The sequence below is a fragment of the Chelonoidis abingdonii genome, chromosome 11 (assembly GCF_003597395.2).
Source record: "Chelonoidis abingdonii isolate Lonesome George chromosome 11, CheloAbing_2.0, whole genome shotgun sequence".
NCBI lineage: Eukaryota > Metazoa > Chordata > Testudines > Testudinidae > Chelonoidis > Chelonoidis abingdonii.
The window spans coordinates 54,755,397-54,771,687 of NC_133779.1; the positions used below are offsets into that span (position 1 = coordinate 54,755,397).

The window sequence follows — 16,291 nt, forward strand, 5'->3', positions numbered from 1 at the left end:
TGGACACAGTGCGTTTTAACAGCCCTCTTACAGGTGGATGGGATGCTGGCTAATGTTTGCCACGCTGTGTGGGCTGGCAAGAGGAGGCTCTCATTAATAGGTATGGCTGCCTTGCCCTGGGTAGAGGCATGGGTGACGTCCACCAGGGAGAGCTGCTGTTCCTGGATTTCCTCCAGGGGATTCTGCAAAGCCTCTGCTATGCATTTCATCAAGCCCGGAAAGGCTCTGAAGTCATCCGCATTAGATGGCAGTGGGGGCACAGTTGCCTTATCTGAGGAGAAAGAGGATGGTGGCACCTCCCCATCAATTCTCAACTCTGAATGCACTGATGGTTCCTCTTGAGTAAGGAGGCTTCCAGTTGTTGGCGGAAGAGATTTCGATAGGATTTCTTGCACGTAAAGGTACCCTGTAGACTTGGTCCCCAAAAGGAGCCCAGGATTTCCAGAAAGCTCACTGTGGAGGGGCTTAAGAGAAAGGTGCTAGACCCCATGGCCAGGGCTATTGGGTCAAACATCTGCTGCCTTCTAGGGTCCCTTTCTTGGGGAGGAGGGTGCACTGGGCACTACTAGCAGAAAAACCTGTGATTGAGAATTTATGGGTAGGTATCCTCACATGGAGCACCCATAGGGGCAATGACTTGGAAAATCTAAGCCCTCATTCTCTCTTTCACCTTCTAACAAGAGTCTGGTTCAGCCGATCAAGACAATGGCATTTTCTGCAACACTGCTGTAAGCCCATGACCAGAGAGGCAGCTAAAAGCAATGGCTTGGTACAAGTTTGCCAGGGCTTGGAGTAGCTAATCAGACCATGGGCTAGGCTTGCGTTTCTTCAGCAGTGAGGTTGCAAGTAAGAGTCAGCACCACAGACAGAAGCTGCATTTTCTATCTTTGCTGATCTTTTCTCTCCCGTCTTGTGCACTTGTCTTGTTTTGTTTTAAAAGGAAGAAGGATCGGACTTCAACAGCAGCAGCAACAGCTCCAGCCCATCTCGACTAACTTCTTTTCCTTCCCCCAAGGACAGTTATCATCATCTTTAATACCATCTAAAAAACTATAAACAAGGATGTTTTTCCAGGTAAAAATTCTCTACAGCTAAATGGGAAGGGTACAAGAGTTACTATTAAAATGAAAGTCTTAATAATTTGAAATGTGAAATATTAAGAAACTCTTTTTTGTTTTCTTATGTATCTGTAATACATGGTTAAAAATATCCCTGGGAATTTGCCATGGACCTAAGCAGGTGGAGATCTCTGCACTCAAAAGCCCTGACCATGTTTGAACGTTTAGTGCTGTACAATGACAGGGTCACGTTCACACCTTGACTCTCTGGGCCCACTTGTTACACCAAAATTAATACATCCGGGTGTGTGTTTGTGTGAGGGCACCAGAGAAGGGCTCCCCCGCCCCAGCCATGCCCCTACTCAGCCAGTGTGGCGGGCAGGCTGCCCCCCCTCACCTTGAGCAAGACGCGGGTGGGTGCTGAGGCACCAGCCGTGCCGTAGCTGTTGTAGGGGGTGCAGGTGTAAAGCCCCAAAGCGTCGTCGTTCCCGGTGGCGATGACAATGGAGCCATCGGGTGCCATGGACCAGCCAGGGAACTGCAGAGGGAGAGACAGGTCAGAATGCGGCCCCCTGACAGTGGGTGTGTGGCAGAGGCTGAGTTTCCAGGGAGGCCTGGCATAGTCGGTACCTTATCAAGCTCCAGGGGATGCCCGTCCTTGGTCCAGCTGATGGAGAGAAGAGGTGGGTTGGCCTTGGTGGGGCACTGGATCATGCCCTGCATCCCCTTGGGCAAGAGGGTCTCCGGTGGCATGGTGGTCACCTGGGCTGGATCTGCAAGGCACCGACGTAGTCAAGGCCTGGGTGAGCTCCGAAGCGAAGGGACCAGGGAGTGGGGTATGGCAACCATATGCACAATATGCTGCCAGCCTGCGGGGCTGGGACGAGCAGCACCAGAGGCTGTGCCTTCTCTATGTGATGGGCTTGTCCATGGCAGAGCCCCCGGAAAGCTAGGGACACGCTAGATCTGCCCACAGAGGGAGCCCAGCTCCTGGCAATTCAGCACTGCTTCCCTGGGTGCATCTGGGCCGTGGTCACATGGGCTCCTCAGCTCAGAGACCTGGGCCAGGTGGGAGACAGGCGGATGGGGAGGCTGGCTGAGGGCCACAGCAGGAAATGGGCCCTTTTCTCCCAGGCTCCAGGCCACAAAGGGGGAGGTCACAGGCCAAAAGCGTTTCTCTGCCCCCATCAAACAAGTGGGGCCACCAGGGCTCAGCTCAGGAGCCAGGATGTCTGGGTAAGGCAGGGTCCCAGAGAAAGAGCGGCGTGGGGCAGGTGTGGCAGGGAGGACAGGGGTAGTGGGACCTTACACAGCACTGTGATGAAAGCTGAGGCAGAGGGTGGCTTCCGCAGCCCGTTGCTGGGAACACAGGTGTATTTGCCAGCATCGTCTGGGGTCGTTTTCTGGAGCAAAAGGCTCCCGTCCACCAGGACACGAACACGAGACTGCAGATGGCTGGAAGGAAGGGAGGGGGGCAGAGTCAGGAGCCCAGCAGGAGCTGTCCCAACGAGCCAGCACCCAAACTGCTGGCGGCCCCCAATGCAGGGCTCAGGGAGCATCCACAGCAACTCGATCCCAACACATCACAACCAGCACTCGCATCGGCTCAGCAGCACCCCCAAGACCAGCTGCTGCCCTCACGGTCCTGACACTAGCACCCAGTCATTGCTCCTACAGCCCTGACACTGGGGCCTGGTGACTGCCACCACAGCCACGCCACTGTCCAGCCAAACCCCCGAGGTCCAGCCATGGCCACTGGGGCCAGCCAGGCCATGGCACCACCACTGGGACCCAGCCACTCTCCCCACAGTCCCACAGCTCTGCCATGACCACCATAGCTTCATTACAGCTGCCATCACCACAGCCCTGTCCACATTCTTGTCACTGTTGACTGTCCCACTCGCTCCTATGACTCCAGCAGCACCACTTCACCCTCCCGCCACCAGCCAATCAAATCACCCCCTCAGCACTCACCATGCAAGCCCTTGGCCAGGTGTGTATGATCTGGACCGTGCTGTGGGAGGGTCCCTGCCTCGATCTCCTCCCCCTACTCTACTGCAGCCCTGGGCTCTATGTGCTGCCGGCATCACAGGCTGTGTGTCATCACCCGTGTCTGAGCTGTCAGGCCACCAGAGGATCTGAGTCCCCTTTTCAGCACCACCAGGCCTAACAGGGAGCCACCACACTCCCTCCAGCATGGGCACATCACAGGGACCCAGTTGGGGCCACCACTCCTGTCACCAGCGCCAGCACCATACTGCCTGTGTCACACAGTAATGCGTGGGCTGGCATCCGTGTGCATGTAACCCTCTTGCATGTATCTGTGTGCTTAGCTGTGGCTCTGAGCATCTCCCTTGCTGTAGTACTGTGTGCAAGCCTGCATCTCTGGGTGTGTAGCCGATGTCGTCGTGTATGTCAGCAACTATACATCTGTGTGTACACGTCTCTTCAGCTTTGTGCGCACAACTGAGTGTGTCACTGTGTGCTTGCATGCATACATCTCCACAACATTCCGTGTGTGCATGTGCAGCAGTACCTCCACCTCCATGTTGTGTTTGTGTGTCAGTATCTATATGTGTGTGTGTGTGTGTGTGTGTGTGTGTGTGTGTGTACAAGTGTATATCTCATGGTGTATGCACTTCTCTATGAATCAGTGCATGTGTGTCTGTGTATGGTGAGTGCGTGCATGTGCCCAAGTGTGCATATCTGAGGGGAGTTCAGGTGTGGGTCAGCGAGTGCATGGATGTGTGTGGGGGGGGCAGTGTGTGAGTACACAGGTGTGTGGCGGTGAGGCAATGGATGTCTACATGGGGGGGCAGTGTGAGAGTGCACAGGTGTGTGGTGGTGAGTGAATGGATGTGGGGGGGCAGTGTGTGAGTGCACAGGTGTGTGGCAGTGAGCCAATGGATGTGGGGGGGACAGAGTGTGACTGCACAGGTGTGTGGCAGTGAGCCAATGGATGTGTGTGTGGGGGGGTCACTGTGTGAGTACACAGGTGTGTGGCGGTGAGTGAATGGATGTGTGTGGGAGGGGCAGTGTGTCAGGGCACAGGTGTGTGGCAGTGAGTGAATGGATGTGTGTGAGGGAGTAGTGTGTGAGTGCACAGGTGTGTGGCAGTGAGCCAATGGATGGGGGGGGCATGTGTGAGTGCACAGGTGTGTGGTGGTGAGCCATGGATGTGTGGAGGCAGGGCAGTGTGTGAGTGCACAGGTGTGCGGCGGTGAGCCAATGGATGTGGGGGGGAGGCAGTATGTGAGTGCACAGGTGTGTGACGGTGAGCCAATGAATGTTTGTGGGGCAGGCAGTGTGTGAGTGCACAGGTGTGTGGCGGTGAGCCAATGGATGTGTGTGGGGAGGCAGTGTGTGAGTGCACAGGTGTGTGGCAGTGAGCCAATGGATGTGTGTGGGGGCGGCAGTGTGAGAGTGCACAGGTGCGTGGAGATGAGCCAACGGATGTGTGTGTGGAGGCAGCATGTGAGTGCACGGGTGTGTGGTGGTGAGCTAATGGATGTTTGTGTGGGGCACCATCAAGTTTAGGCTTGAAATTAGACAAAGGTTTCGAACCATCAGAGGAGTGAAGTTCTGGCACAGCCTCCCATGGGGAGCTGAGGGAACAAAAAACCTACTTGGCAACAAACCTGAGCTTAATAAATTTCTGGAGGGGATGGTGTGATGGGACTGATTACCATGGCATGTAGCCGATCTGCAACAGCTAGCAGCAGATCTCTCCAGTAGTCAGAGATGGGGCAGTAGATGCGGAGGGCTCTACGTTACTACAGAGAATTCTTTCCCAGGTGTTGGCTGCTGGGTCTTGCCCACACGCTCAGGGTCTAACCGATCACCATATTTGGGGTTGGAGAGGAATCCCCCCCACCCCCGTCAGATTAGCAGAAACCCTGGGAGGCTTTCACCTTCCTCTGCGGTGTGGGACACGGGTCCCTTGCAGGTTTAAACTAGTATAAATGGTGGATTCTTTGTAACTTGAAGCCTTTACACCATGATTTGAGGACATCAGTAACTCAGCCAGAGGTTATGGGCCTATTGCAGGAATGGGTGAGCGAGGTTCTGTGGCCTGCAGTGCTTAATTTGTGCCAGGCAGTTCAGAGCCCCAGTACCTGCCCACTGCCCTCGTGCCACCCCCTTGGCTCCTGGCGCTGTGTACCTGAGGTGATAGACGTTGCTGCTGCCCTGGAACCAGCTGTAGGTGAGGTTGCCAGGGTAGGCCTCGGCTTGGCATGCCAGGAAGGCATCCTGGGTGATGTTGACTGTGATGTTCTGTGGTGGCACCACGATGACCGGCGGCCCTGGCACACACAAGGCACAGAGTGAGGCTCTGGGAGGAAGGGGGAACCAGCTCGTTCTGACAGGGAGGGGAAGTGCTGACTGGACCAATAGGACATGGGGAACAGATTCCCAGAGAGGCTTCAATTCCTCTGCAGAGACTTGGAGAGGGGAGTGAGCAGGCTGCGGTGGGTGTGGGGGCCTAACAGGGCCTGAGGGGAAGGGGCAAGGGGGAGGACTACCCCGGCAAGATCCTTCCTTGGGTCAAGTGTGTGCAGAGAGAAGCCAAGTTCTGCTAGCAGACTCCCACATCTCACTGCATGTGCGCATGTCCAGGCGTGTAAACACATGTACATGTACCCAGCTCCTGCTCTGACAGGCTGGTCTCTGCAGTGGAAGGTAAGACGTGCCCAGATGACAGGACCTCACTGCCTATGGAGATTGCCCCTGATCAATCAGGAGCCCCAGATATAGCACCCTCCCTTACCTTGAACGAGCAGCCGGGTGGCATGGGTGACAGAGCCCTCCTTACTGGAGGCATGGCACGTGTAGATGCCAGCGCTGGCCCGCTCCACACTGGTGATCCTCAGCGTCCCATTGCTCACCTGTGAAGGCACAAGGCAGTACAGGTGGGAGTGCAGGGAAGGATGTCCCCAGGCAACCCCATTCTAGCAGCAGAGCCTTGCTCTTAGAGCCTTGAAGTGGGACTAGGACCCCATGGGTCCCACAGGACCCACTGCCATAATAAGGGGAGCAGATAAAATGTACTTTATTGCAGGCAAGACTGGGTGGGCAAAAAAACAGAGTGTGCGAATTTGTGGAAAAACTCTCTCTCATCAGTGTGTCATAAACAGAACTTCAGCAGTGTAAAGAAAGTTTTTCTTTCTTTTTTTTTTAATAAAGGTTTTAATACTTAAATTTAAGCAAAGGATAGAAAGAAATGTGACGCCTATTATAGCAGGAGTTAAAGGGTTTTTTTTCATGGTTTAAGCAAGATTTGTTTTATTCTTTTAGTGGTAAAATTATGTCTGAATTCCGTTTATATCTATCATACATTAACTGACCACTGGGGGTTTTTTTAGTAGCACAGGAGAATCCGCCTCTCTTGAGGGATTTGTGGGATCTAAGGATTTTGCAGGTGGGAGCAAGATAAGGGTATTGGAGAGCAGGATGGTAGCGGGATTAAAAAAAATCGTCCTGCCATCCCTCCTTTGCCAGCCCCAGCCTGGAGTGGCAGAAGGTGAAGGAATTTCTTGCCTGTTGCAGAGTGGCCACTAGGGGTCAGTGTGGGTGTCAGGACACGAGAGCCTTGGCCACGCGGAATGGCTCTCCCTGCTCTGCCCTGCTGTGGAGAAAGGGGATTGTAGCCAGTGCCTGGGGCAAGTGGTCTGTGGGGACTGGCCTCACCCTGGTTTCTGTGCTGAGCTGGGCAGCTCCGAGGCAGGCAGAGAGGGGCCCATGCCTCAGGGGTGACAAAGCAGGCCCTTGGTGCACTTACCTCCCCCTCAAAAGCTTCAGCCCCCTGGGCTGGGAGAACTCTGCAGTGGTGATAGGGGGATTCTCCTCCCCACACAGTGCCACCCCTCTGTCTGCATAAGCCCCAACCCCCTCTTAGGGCTTGCTAGGGGAGAAAGCCCCAAGTGAGCAGCACTTGGGGAGATGCAGGAGACAGCCTGGGAAAGCTCCCTGATCTCCTCCCTCTCTGGGGCTGCCCTTCCCTTACCTGCACCTTGTCTCCACTCTCAATGGCCAGGTCATTTCTCTTCCAGACAATGACGGGTTGGGGGCTGCCGATGGCTGAGCAGGTGAGACTAAGGGGCTCTTTTTCTGGCACCTCGATAAGAGCTGGCGGGGTCCCTAGGAAGGTGGGGGCAGCTGCGGAGAGGACACGGAAACAGTGTTTCAGAACCAAGCTGCTGGCCCCAGGGCAAGCTGGGCTCCCTCATGCAGCCACACCAGCTGGTTCTGCTGCAGAGAGCCCCAGGCACTCACTCTGCTTAGTCCTGGTGAGCTGGCAGCACGAGGCAGAGAGTGTGATCTGAGGGTCAGAGCCAAGGGCTAGGAGCCAGGACTCCCGGGTTCCGTTCCGGGCTCAGGGAAGGGGTGCTGGGAGGGTATAGACAGGGGGCAGGAGATCTGGAGTCCGATTCTGTCTGTGGCGCTGGGCAAATTCCTTCCTCTCCCTCCCCCCAGTAACCCTGCCAGCCTCAGTGCAGTGTTGTGCAGGGAGCGTGTGGGGAAGTGAGGCGCAGAACGGGGCCGAGGATGGAATGGGGGCTTCACTGGCAGTGCTGAAAAAAATAAATAAACTGGAAAAAGTTTGATTCAGCCCAAACCGAAACCATCAACACCAAGAAACGTCACGAAATGGAAAAAGACAAGAGATTTGTTTCGGGGTGAACAGTCTGTTGTGCGACATGGAATGAGACTGTTTGTTTCCAGATGCTTTAAACTATTATCTTTTTAAATAAAAGCACAGGAAATGAAGGGCCAGATCCCCAAACAATGGCCACAGGAGGAGCAGGCCCTTATAACCTTTAGCAGCCTGAGTGACCCTGAGGTGTGGGGAGGAGCAGGGAGGGGCATGTGTGCACACAAGCTGGAAGAAGTGAATGAGTCAGCCTCTAAGTCTCTGGGATCCTGAATTCCAGGAACACTGCGCTCATCTCATCCCCCGCAAGGGGAGCTGGGGTCAAGCAGCCCCTCAGGAAAGTGAGCAGCTGGTGCAGACACACGCCCTACCCTTGCTGTGCGCAGCAGGTGCTGAACACTCCTCCGACGGGAGTGCAGCACACTGACACGCAGTGCACAGCCGTTGTGGGTGGCACTAGCCATGGGGCAGCGCCTGTCTGCAGGGAGATGGCCGACTCCTTGGGGCACGGCCTGTGTCCATTGCACTCAGCTGTAGAATGCCCAGGACACTCTCCATACTACACCCATGGCCCAGCCTGCACCCAGGCGCACAGCTCTGCCGGTCCCCATGGGTCCAGGATTGCTTGGCCCCTGGGGCAGCCGCTGGGTTTCTGTGGCAAAGGAGAGGCACAGACTGTGCAAACGCCCCGTGGAGAGCAGGGCTTGCTCCCTTGGGCCTTGCTCCCTTGGGCAGGTGCTTGCAGCCCCCAGGCCAGGGCTGCTGGGCTGAGCGGAAAACAGGCATTCGGGTACCTCCTCTGCCTGCCCAGATGGATGGGATGGGAGAGCCCACAAGGCATGAAGTACAGGGTCGGGGTGGCTCCTGCAGGCCAAGAGCAGGGCAGGACCTGCCCTGGGATCCAGGCCTCCCAGTCCCCACCCCCTGATGCTACAAACAGAGAGGAGGCTCAGCACAAAGGCTCATTGTGTGCTGCCTGGGGTCCAAGGGTCAGGGCCCACCCCCTTGGAGGTTTAATAGTTAGGTTGGGCCTTTTACAAGTGTTTACTCAGGCAGTTTGGGTCCCTTTACAGCCTTCTCCGGGAAGGCTTATGGGCAAGAGGAAGTGGAGGCTGGGGCCCTGCAAGGGCTGTGTCTGCTCCAGGGACAGCATCCTCAGGCCAAGGCAGGGTGATCCCCTCCGGGCTAGGGGCTCGCTGTGGCTCCCCCCGCCCACTTATGCTGAGTTCCTTGGGCTGCACAGAACTGGAATGGGACCCTGCAACCCAGCCATGGGGCCCATGTGCTCAGAGCCAGTGTGGATGTGATGGTCTCACTCTACTCGGCTGCGTTTACCCTGACCCTGCGCTCATTCTGCTCAGGGCTACATGAGGAGCCCAGGGCATATCCAGGGGAGGGGATCAGGCCCAGAGCGTACCCGGGGGAGGGGTGGGGGGAAAACTGAGCCAAGAGTGTTGGGTTCACCCAGCGTGGGGAGGAATTTGGCCCATAGTGTACTGGGAGGAAGCAGGGGGGAAACTGGGCCCAGAACATACCTGGGGAATGGTGGGGGGAATCAGACCCAAAATGTAGCTGAGGGGGGGAAGCAGAGATCAGACCGAGAGAGTAGTGTGTACCCAGGGGAGGAGAATCAGACCCAGAGTGCAGCAGGGGGTGGGGGGGAGTGGGGGCAGGGAGCAGACATTAGACCTATAGCACAGTGTGTACCCAGGGGAGGAGAATCAGACCCAGCAGGTGGGCAGGGAGCGGAGATCAGACCCAGACCATAGTGTATACCCTGGGGGAGGAGAATCAGACCCAGAGTGCAGTGGGGGGGTGGGGAACAGAGATCAGACTCAGACCATAGTGTGTACTTTGAGGAGGAAAATCAGACCCAGAGTGTGGGATCAGGGGAGCGGGAGGGGGGAGAGCAAGGAGCAGAGATCAGACCCAGAGCATAGTGTGTACCCGGGGGAGGAAAATCAGACCCAGAGTGCAGCAGGGGGGCACGAAGCAGAGATCAGACCCATAATGCGGTGTGTACCTTGAGGAGGAGAATCAGACCCAGAGTGCAGCTGGGGGGAGGGGGTATGGAGCAGAGATCAGACCCAGAGCACAGTGTGTAGCCAGGGAAGGAGAATCAGACCCAGAGCAAGTCCCTAAGGGACAGGACAAGTGAGGTAAGGGAAGAGCTGAAGGACGGAAGGGCAGAGGCGAGTGCCCTTCCTGCCCTGCCAGAGGCTAGCTCACTGCTAAACTTCTCTGTAAGCAGCCTGGTGCCTCCCCTGCCCTCCCAGCATAGGCTTCAGGGTGAAGGTCACATGCGGCTGGTTAAGAGAGATTTACAGCAAGGGGGAAAGGTAACCAAGGCCTGCAGATAGCAAGCCCTGGGCAGCGCCAGGACTCCCTACCATGGCCCAGCCCAGCCCAGCTCCCGCTGCTCCTCAGCAGCCCTACACACGTCGCACCAACCATGCCAGCCCCACTGCTGCCAAACCAGCCAAAGTGGGGAGAGGTGTCAAGTCTAAAGCCCAGCCCCATGTCCAAATGCAGACGAGCCTGCACCCCCAGTGTCCCAGCACACTCAGCCCTCGCTGCATCCTGCCCGTCCGGTCCCACCTGCTTCGAACACCATGTCACAGCTGCTTCGAGTCTGCCACAGGGTTTGGGAGCCCTCCATTCCAATACAAGAACTGGGATCCAACACCTGCAATCCCCCTGGAATGCCAGCAGGCCCAGCCCGAGACACAGCATGGGGCCACGATGGCCCCAGCAGGCCCTGCCCAGCACTGCCCCCTGCCATGGCGCAGGCAGGTACCCAGAGCACTGCCTCAAGGAAACCTAGGCCGTACATAGGGGAGGCAATGCCTCCTTCACACAGAGCTGGGGAGACCAGTGTCAGTGCTGGTGCCAGGCAAATCTTGTGCCCAGCATGGGGAGGGAGCACTGGTCATGCCCCAGGGCACCCCTGCATGGAGGAAGGCTGGACATGCCTGGCGTGGGGACCTAGAGTGCCCTGTCACAGGGGAGGGACTGGTCATACCTGGAACCAGAAGCCAGAGATCCCCAACACAGGCAAGGGCTAGACATGACTGGCACTAGGACCCAGAGTGCCCTGGCACAGGGACAGGGGGTGATCATGCCTGGCATCAGGACCTCATATGCCCTAGGAAGGGGGGGGATTTGGTTTCACTGGCACCAGGACCCATAGACGTCTGGCATGAGGGGCAGGGAGCTGGTCACGGCTGGCACTGCCTCTCTCTCTCCCTGTCTCCCTGTGGCACTGCCCGGCCTCCCCACTAGAGCACACCGACGCCTGGCCTGGCACATACAGTTGACAGTGAGGTGGGTCCAGGTGCCATTCTGGAACTCGTCGTCATTGTTGTGCCTATCTAGGAAGAGGACGCGACACTCATACCAGCCTTGGTCCTCGGCGCGCAGGAGGTCGATCCGCAGTGAAGCGCCTTCCTGGATCCGCACACGACCTGCCAACACAGAGCCAGCCTGTCACTCAGCCACCGAGCTGCCTGGGGGCAGTGCCAGGCATCCGCAGGGGAAGCTGCCTGGCCTGAGAACACCCCCCACCTGAGGCAGTTGCCTGGGCCAGACGTGTGCTGAAGGGCACATGCCCAGCCTGCGCCAACCCCTACTGTGCAGTATCTCACAGCCCCCTAGGCTCCAGAGCAGTGAGCTCTATCCAATCCCCACTCAGCACATCCTGGCCTCCCCCAGCACAGCACCCCAGCTTCTTCCCCACAATCTTCCCCAGTCCATCCAAAGGGGCCAGCTGGCTCCTGGTCCAGGCCGAGGCCCTACAGCTCAACTCCCTCCCTCCCGGCCCTGCTCCTGCTCCCGGCTGGGATGGAGAGCTGGGAACTGCCAGGCAAACAAATGCCTGGCTGGGGACCGGGTCGGAGGGCAGATACACAGACCCAGCATTAGACACATCGCCGCCGGCCCAGCGGGACAGGAGGGGTGACGTAGCAGGGGAGGGGAGATGCAGAAAGGTGGCTTGGGGCAGAGGCTCTAATGAGGGGCCCCAGAACCATCCCCAGCTCCATAATCCCCACCTGGGCCTACCCCTGCCCCTAGTACCAGCCTCTCTACCTGCTATGGCATGGGTGCCCCTGGACGCAAGTCCTGCAGATTGCAGTATGCTGAGTGCCCCCTCCCCAGCAGGTGCTGCCTCCTCAGGGAGCCTCCTCCAGCCCCCTTCCCAGGCTCTGGACCGTGTGGGTCCCACACCCAGCCAGCCTTCCTTCCAGCTCCAACCCCCTCTGCGCAGCTCTCCTCCTCCAGCCCCCTTCCCAGGCTCTGGACCGTGTGGGTCCCACACCCAGCCAGCCTTCCTTCCAGCTCCAACCCCCTCTGCGCAGCTCTCCTCCTCCAGCCCCCTTCCCCCACTAACCACCAGTGCCACCCCACTCAAAACCCACCTCCCATCCTTGGCCTGCCCCTCCCCTTCAGAGTCCTTGCTAACCCACCTCCCTGTGAGCCTGAGGCAGGGGTGAAAGTAACTTAAAGGACTTACCAGCACCCCAGAGCCCTGAGCTGGGGCATGGCCTCAACCAGAAGAGGCGGGGCAGGGGCATGGCCTCAACCAGAAGAGGCGAGGCTTTTCAAGATTTAAAGGCCTGTCATGGCCTTTACATCACCTCGAAAAGCTCAGCTGCAGAGGTGGCTGGGAGCCCCGGAGCTCAGGGGAGAATTAAAGGGCCCAGGGCTCCAGCCGCCACAGAGCTCCAGGCCCTTTAAATCACCGCAGGGGCCCAGCTGCCAGAGCTCTGCCGAGGATTTAAAAGGCTCCGGGCTCCCCGCAGCAGCAGGAGCACCAAGCCATTTAAATCCCTGCCCAAGCCCGGCTGCCGGAGCTCCGGTGGCACTTTAAAGGGCCCAGGGCTCCCCGAAGCGGCTGGAGCCCTGGGCCCTTTAAATCACCACAGTGGAAGCTGATCCAGTCCGGCACAGCGTACTGGCTCTTGCTGGTACGCCGGACCGGACCGTACGGGCTTACTTTCACCTCTGGCCTGCAGCACCCCCACCCCAGCATCGCCAGGAAGCCCTTGCTCCTCGACCTGCCTCAGCTCTGGTCAATCCATTCTCCTCTGCCCCTCCCCCCATATCCCTGGAGCCCCACTGAACCCCTGTGAGTCTGAACCTCCCTTCCTCCACTACAGTAACTTCTGCCTCCCCCAGCAATTCCCACCCCTGCCAGCCACTTGAGCAGCTGGTCCTCAGCCTGACCCCATCTCCCACCCAGCCTCCCCATGGGGGTTGCAGGCCTCGAGCACTGCATCCCCACCTCCCTGCCCCCGAACACACACCCTAGGCTGGGACAGAACTCGGTGGGGGCAGCTTTGGCAGGAGCCAAAAAGCCAGGTGCAGGGGCTGCCCCCAGTCCCACTGTCTGGGGCTGCAAGGCGCCCAACTGGTGGCCCAGTGCACACCCTCTTTCATGAGCGAGAGGCTAAGAACCCTAAAGAAGCAGTAAATGCAACTCCCTAATCCCCAGGGCTATTATCAGAGCCATAATCGGCTCAGGAGCGCAGCGGGCAGTTGGTTCAGCGCAGGGGCTGTGATGCCCTACGTGTACATGCACCCTGCTATGTATGGCTACACCCACCCCCCCACAACACACATAGCTACCCCACTGCTACTTGCCACTCACACCAATACACACTGCCACACCCCCCAGCACACACATATGGACACTGCTACACCCTCCCAGACATAGTTACTCCAATACATACTGCTAAACGCACCGTGCTAGACTCTGCTACGCATCCTCCTGATACACGTAGCTACCTAGTTACACATTGCTACACCCGACACAAATATACACTACTACACTCCCCGACACACACATATGGACACTGTTACACCCTCCCATACATAGTTACTCCAACACATACTGCTAAACACTCCCCGCTAGATTCTGCTACACATCCTCCTGATACACGTAGCTACCCAGCTACACACCGCTACACCCGACACAAATATACACTGCTACACTCCCTAACACACACGTATGGACACTGCTACGCCATCCTATACAATTAGCCCAATACATGCTGCTAAACACCCCCCGCTACACATCCTCCTGATACAAGTAGCTACCCCCACTACACACATCTACACAAATACAGATTGCTACACCCCAATACACCGTTATCCCCAATACATACTGCTACACCCCCTCCCCCGCTAGACATGGCTACATATCACCAATTCACACAGCTGCCCCCGCTACACGCTGCTACATGCCCCCCACACAAAGACACACTGCTACACTCTCCTCATACAGTTTCTTCAATACATACCGCTACACACACACCCTGCTAGACACTGCTAGACACACACATAATACACACAGCTACCCCAATATACAATGCTACACCCCCCCAATACACACTGCTACATTCCTGATACACACACACCCCTGATACATATACCTACACACACCAATATCTTATACATCAACCCAACACACACACAGGTACAGACATATACGCACACACCCTAATACACATATACCACACACACTTTGTTCACCTATACAGACCCATGTCTTTATGTTCACACACCGATATGCACACACATACAGTACAATTCAATAATACATCGTTGGCATGACAAGCTACACAAGTATCAGAGGGGTAGCCATGTTAGTCTGTATCCACAAAAACAACGTCTGATGGCACCTTAAAGACAAACAGATTTATTTGGGCATAAGCTTTCATGGATAACAAAGTGTAAAGAAAAAAATAAAAAAAAGACAGTGTCTCTGGCAGGGAGAGAGACATCTGCTTAGGACGTGTATGCCACACACTTGCATGTAACCCACAAACACACATGTATTGCCACCCACCCACAAGCATGCACACCAAACATATCCTTGCCCGTGGCCACATTCCTGTATGTACACACCAGGATCCCTACACACATACACCTACCTCTACCTGTACACACTCATATAAAGGTGTGTGAGCACACACATTTTCTCTCAACATAGGTCACTGCTCAACTATCCCTCATTTCACACCCCCACTGGCCTCCTCACTTTGCAGCCTCTGAGGTTTGTCCATTTTAACAGTGGTGCTGACTCGGGCTGCGTGGGTTCATAGAATCATAGAACATCAGGGTTGGAAGGGACCTCAGGAGGTCATCCAGTCCACCCCCCTGCTCAAAGCAGGACCAATCCCCAACTAAACCCCAAATGGACCCCTCAAGGATTGAACTCATAACCCTGTGTCTAGCAGGCCAATGCTCAAACCACTGAGCGATCCCTCCCCTGAGCCAGAGCACACCCCAGAGCCCCACGAAGCTACAGGTAGTCACCCAATCCCTCTCCTACATGGAGGTGAGATCTGTACTAGGCCTCTGCAGGTTGAGAGGAATACTCTGCACCATGGGATCACTGCACAGTTCATTGAGAAACACTCTCCACCACCTCAGCACAATCCCATTCCACAAGACTCCCTTGGCTTAAAAAGCTATCACAGGCCAGGTCCACATTACAAAGTTTTGCTGGCACAGCTGTTTCTGTTAGGAGTGTGGGGTAGAAACCATCCTACACCTCTGATGGACACAGCTGTGCTGGCAAAAGCTCCTGTGTAGACAGAGCTATACTGTCAAAAAAAGTCCTTCAATGGGATAGTTCATTTGGTTTGTGGAACTGAGACTTACGAAGTTACCACAGATAAAAAAGGGGAAGGGATGCAGATTTGGATAAGTAAAGAACATATCAGAGATCTTCTGACCAATCTGAATGAATTCAAATGAGTGGGGATGGACGCTATTCACCTGAGGGTACTGAAGGAATTAGCTGAAGAAATCTTGGAGCCAATGGCAATAATGTTCACAAATTCATGGATGACAGGAGAGGTCCTGGAAGCCTGGAGAAGGGCTAATGTAGTCCCTATATTTAAAAAGTGGGAAAAGGAGGAGCCAGGGAACTATAGACCAGTCAGACTGACCACAATACCTGGGAAGCTACCAGAGAAATGTATAAACATTCACTCTGCAAATACCTGGAGGCTGAAGGGTGATCACTAGCAGCCAGCATGGATTTACCAAGAACAAATCATGCCAAACTGGCCTGATTTCCTTCTTGACAGGGTAACTCTTTGGTGGACAAAATATACCAGGATTTCAGCAAGGCTTTGGACAGTCCCACATGACATTCTGATAAAGTAAGCTGGAGAAATGCAGGCTTGGCCGAACTACCATTAAGTGGATATATAATTGGTTAAACCAGGGGTTCTCGAACTTCATTGTATCACGACCTCCTTCTGACAACAAAAATTACTTCACGACCCCCGGAGGGGGGACCGAAGCCTGAACCTACCTGAGCCCCACTGCCCCAGGTGGGGGACCAAAGCTTGAGCCCCATCACTCCGGGAAAGGGGGCCAAAGCTACAGCTCAAGGGCTTCAGCCCCAAGCAGGGGGCCTGAAGCCTGAACCCTGCCACCCAGTGCTTCAGCCCTGGGCAGTGGGACTCGGGCTTCAGCAAGTCCAAGACAGCCCTGGCGACCCCATTCAAAGGGGATTGCAACCCACTTTGGGTTCCCGACCCACAGTTTGAGAACCAGCGGGTTAAAC

The 16,291-nt window shown here is 56.0% G+C and overlaps 1 protein-coding gene across 2 annotated transcripts in view; it reads right to left on the reverse strand.

Annotated features, from left to right (window-relative positions):
* The window catches only part of IGSF9 (immunoglobulin superfamily member 9), a 49,543-nt gene that overhangs the window by 21,074 nt on the left and 12,178 nt on the right, over nt 1-16,291 (reverse strand). For both annotated transcript variants that reach the window (XM_032779496.2, XM_032779494.2), the window contains exons 3-9: nt 11,022-11,174; nt 7,063-7,214; nt 5,827-5,944; nt 5,221-5,362; nt 2,368-2,513; nt 1,689-1,831; nt 1,456-1,596 (exon numbers count right to left, since the gene is read on the reverse strand). In XM_032779496.2, the coding sequence (XP_032635387.1) occupies nt 1,456-1,596; nt 1,689-1,831; nt 2,368-2,513; nt 5,221-5,362; nt 5,827-5,944; nt 7,063-7,214; nt 11,022-11,174 (995 nt within the window). The remainder of the gene's footprint in view (nt 1-1,455; nt 1,597-1,688; nt 1,832-2,367; nt 2,514-5,220; nt 5,363-5,826; nt 5,945-7,062; nt 7,215-11,021; nt 11,175-16,291) is intronic.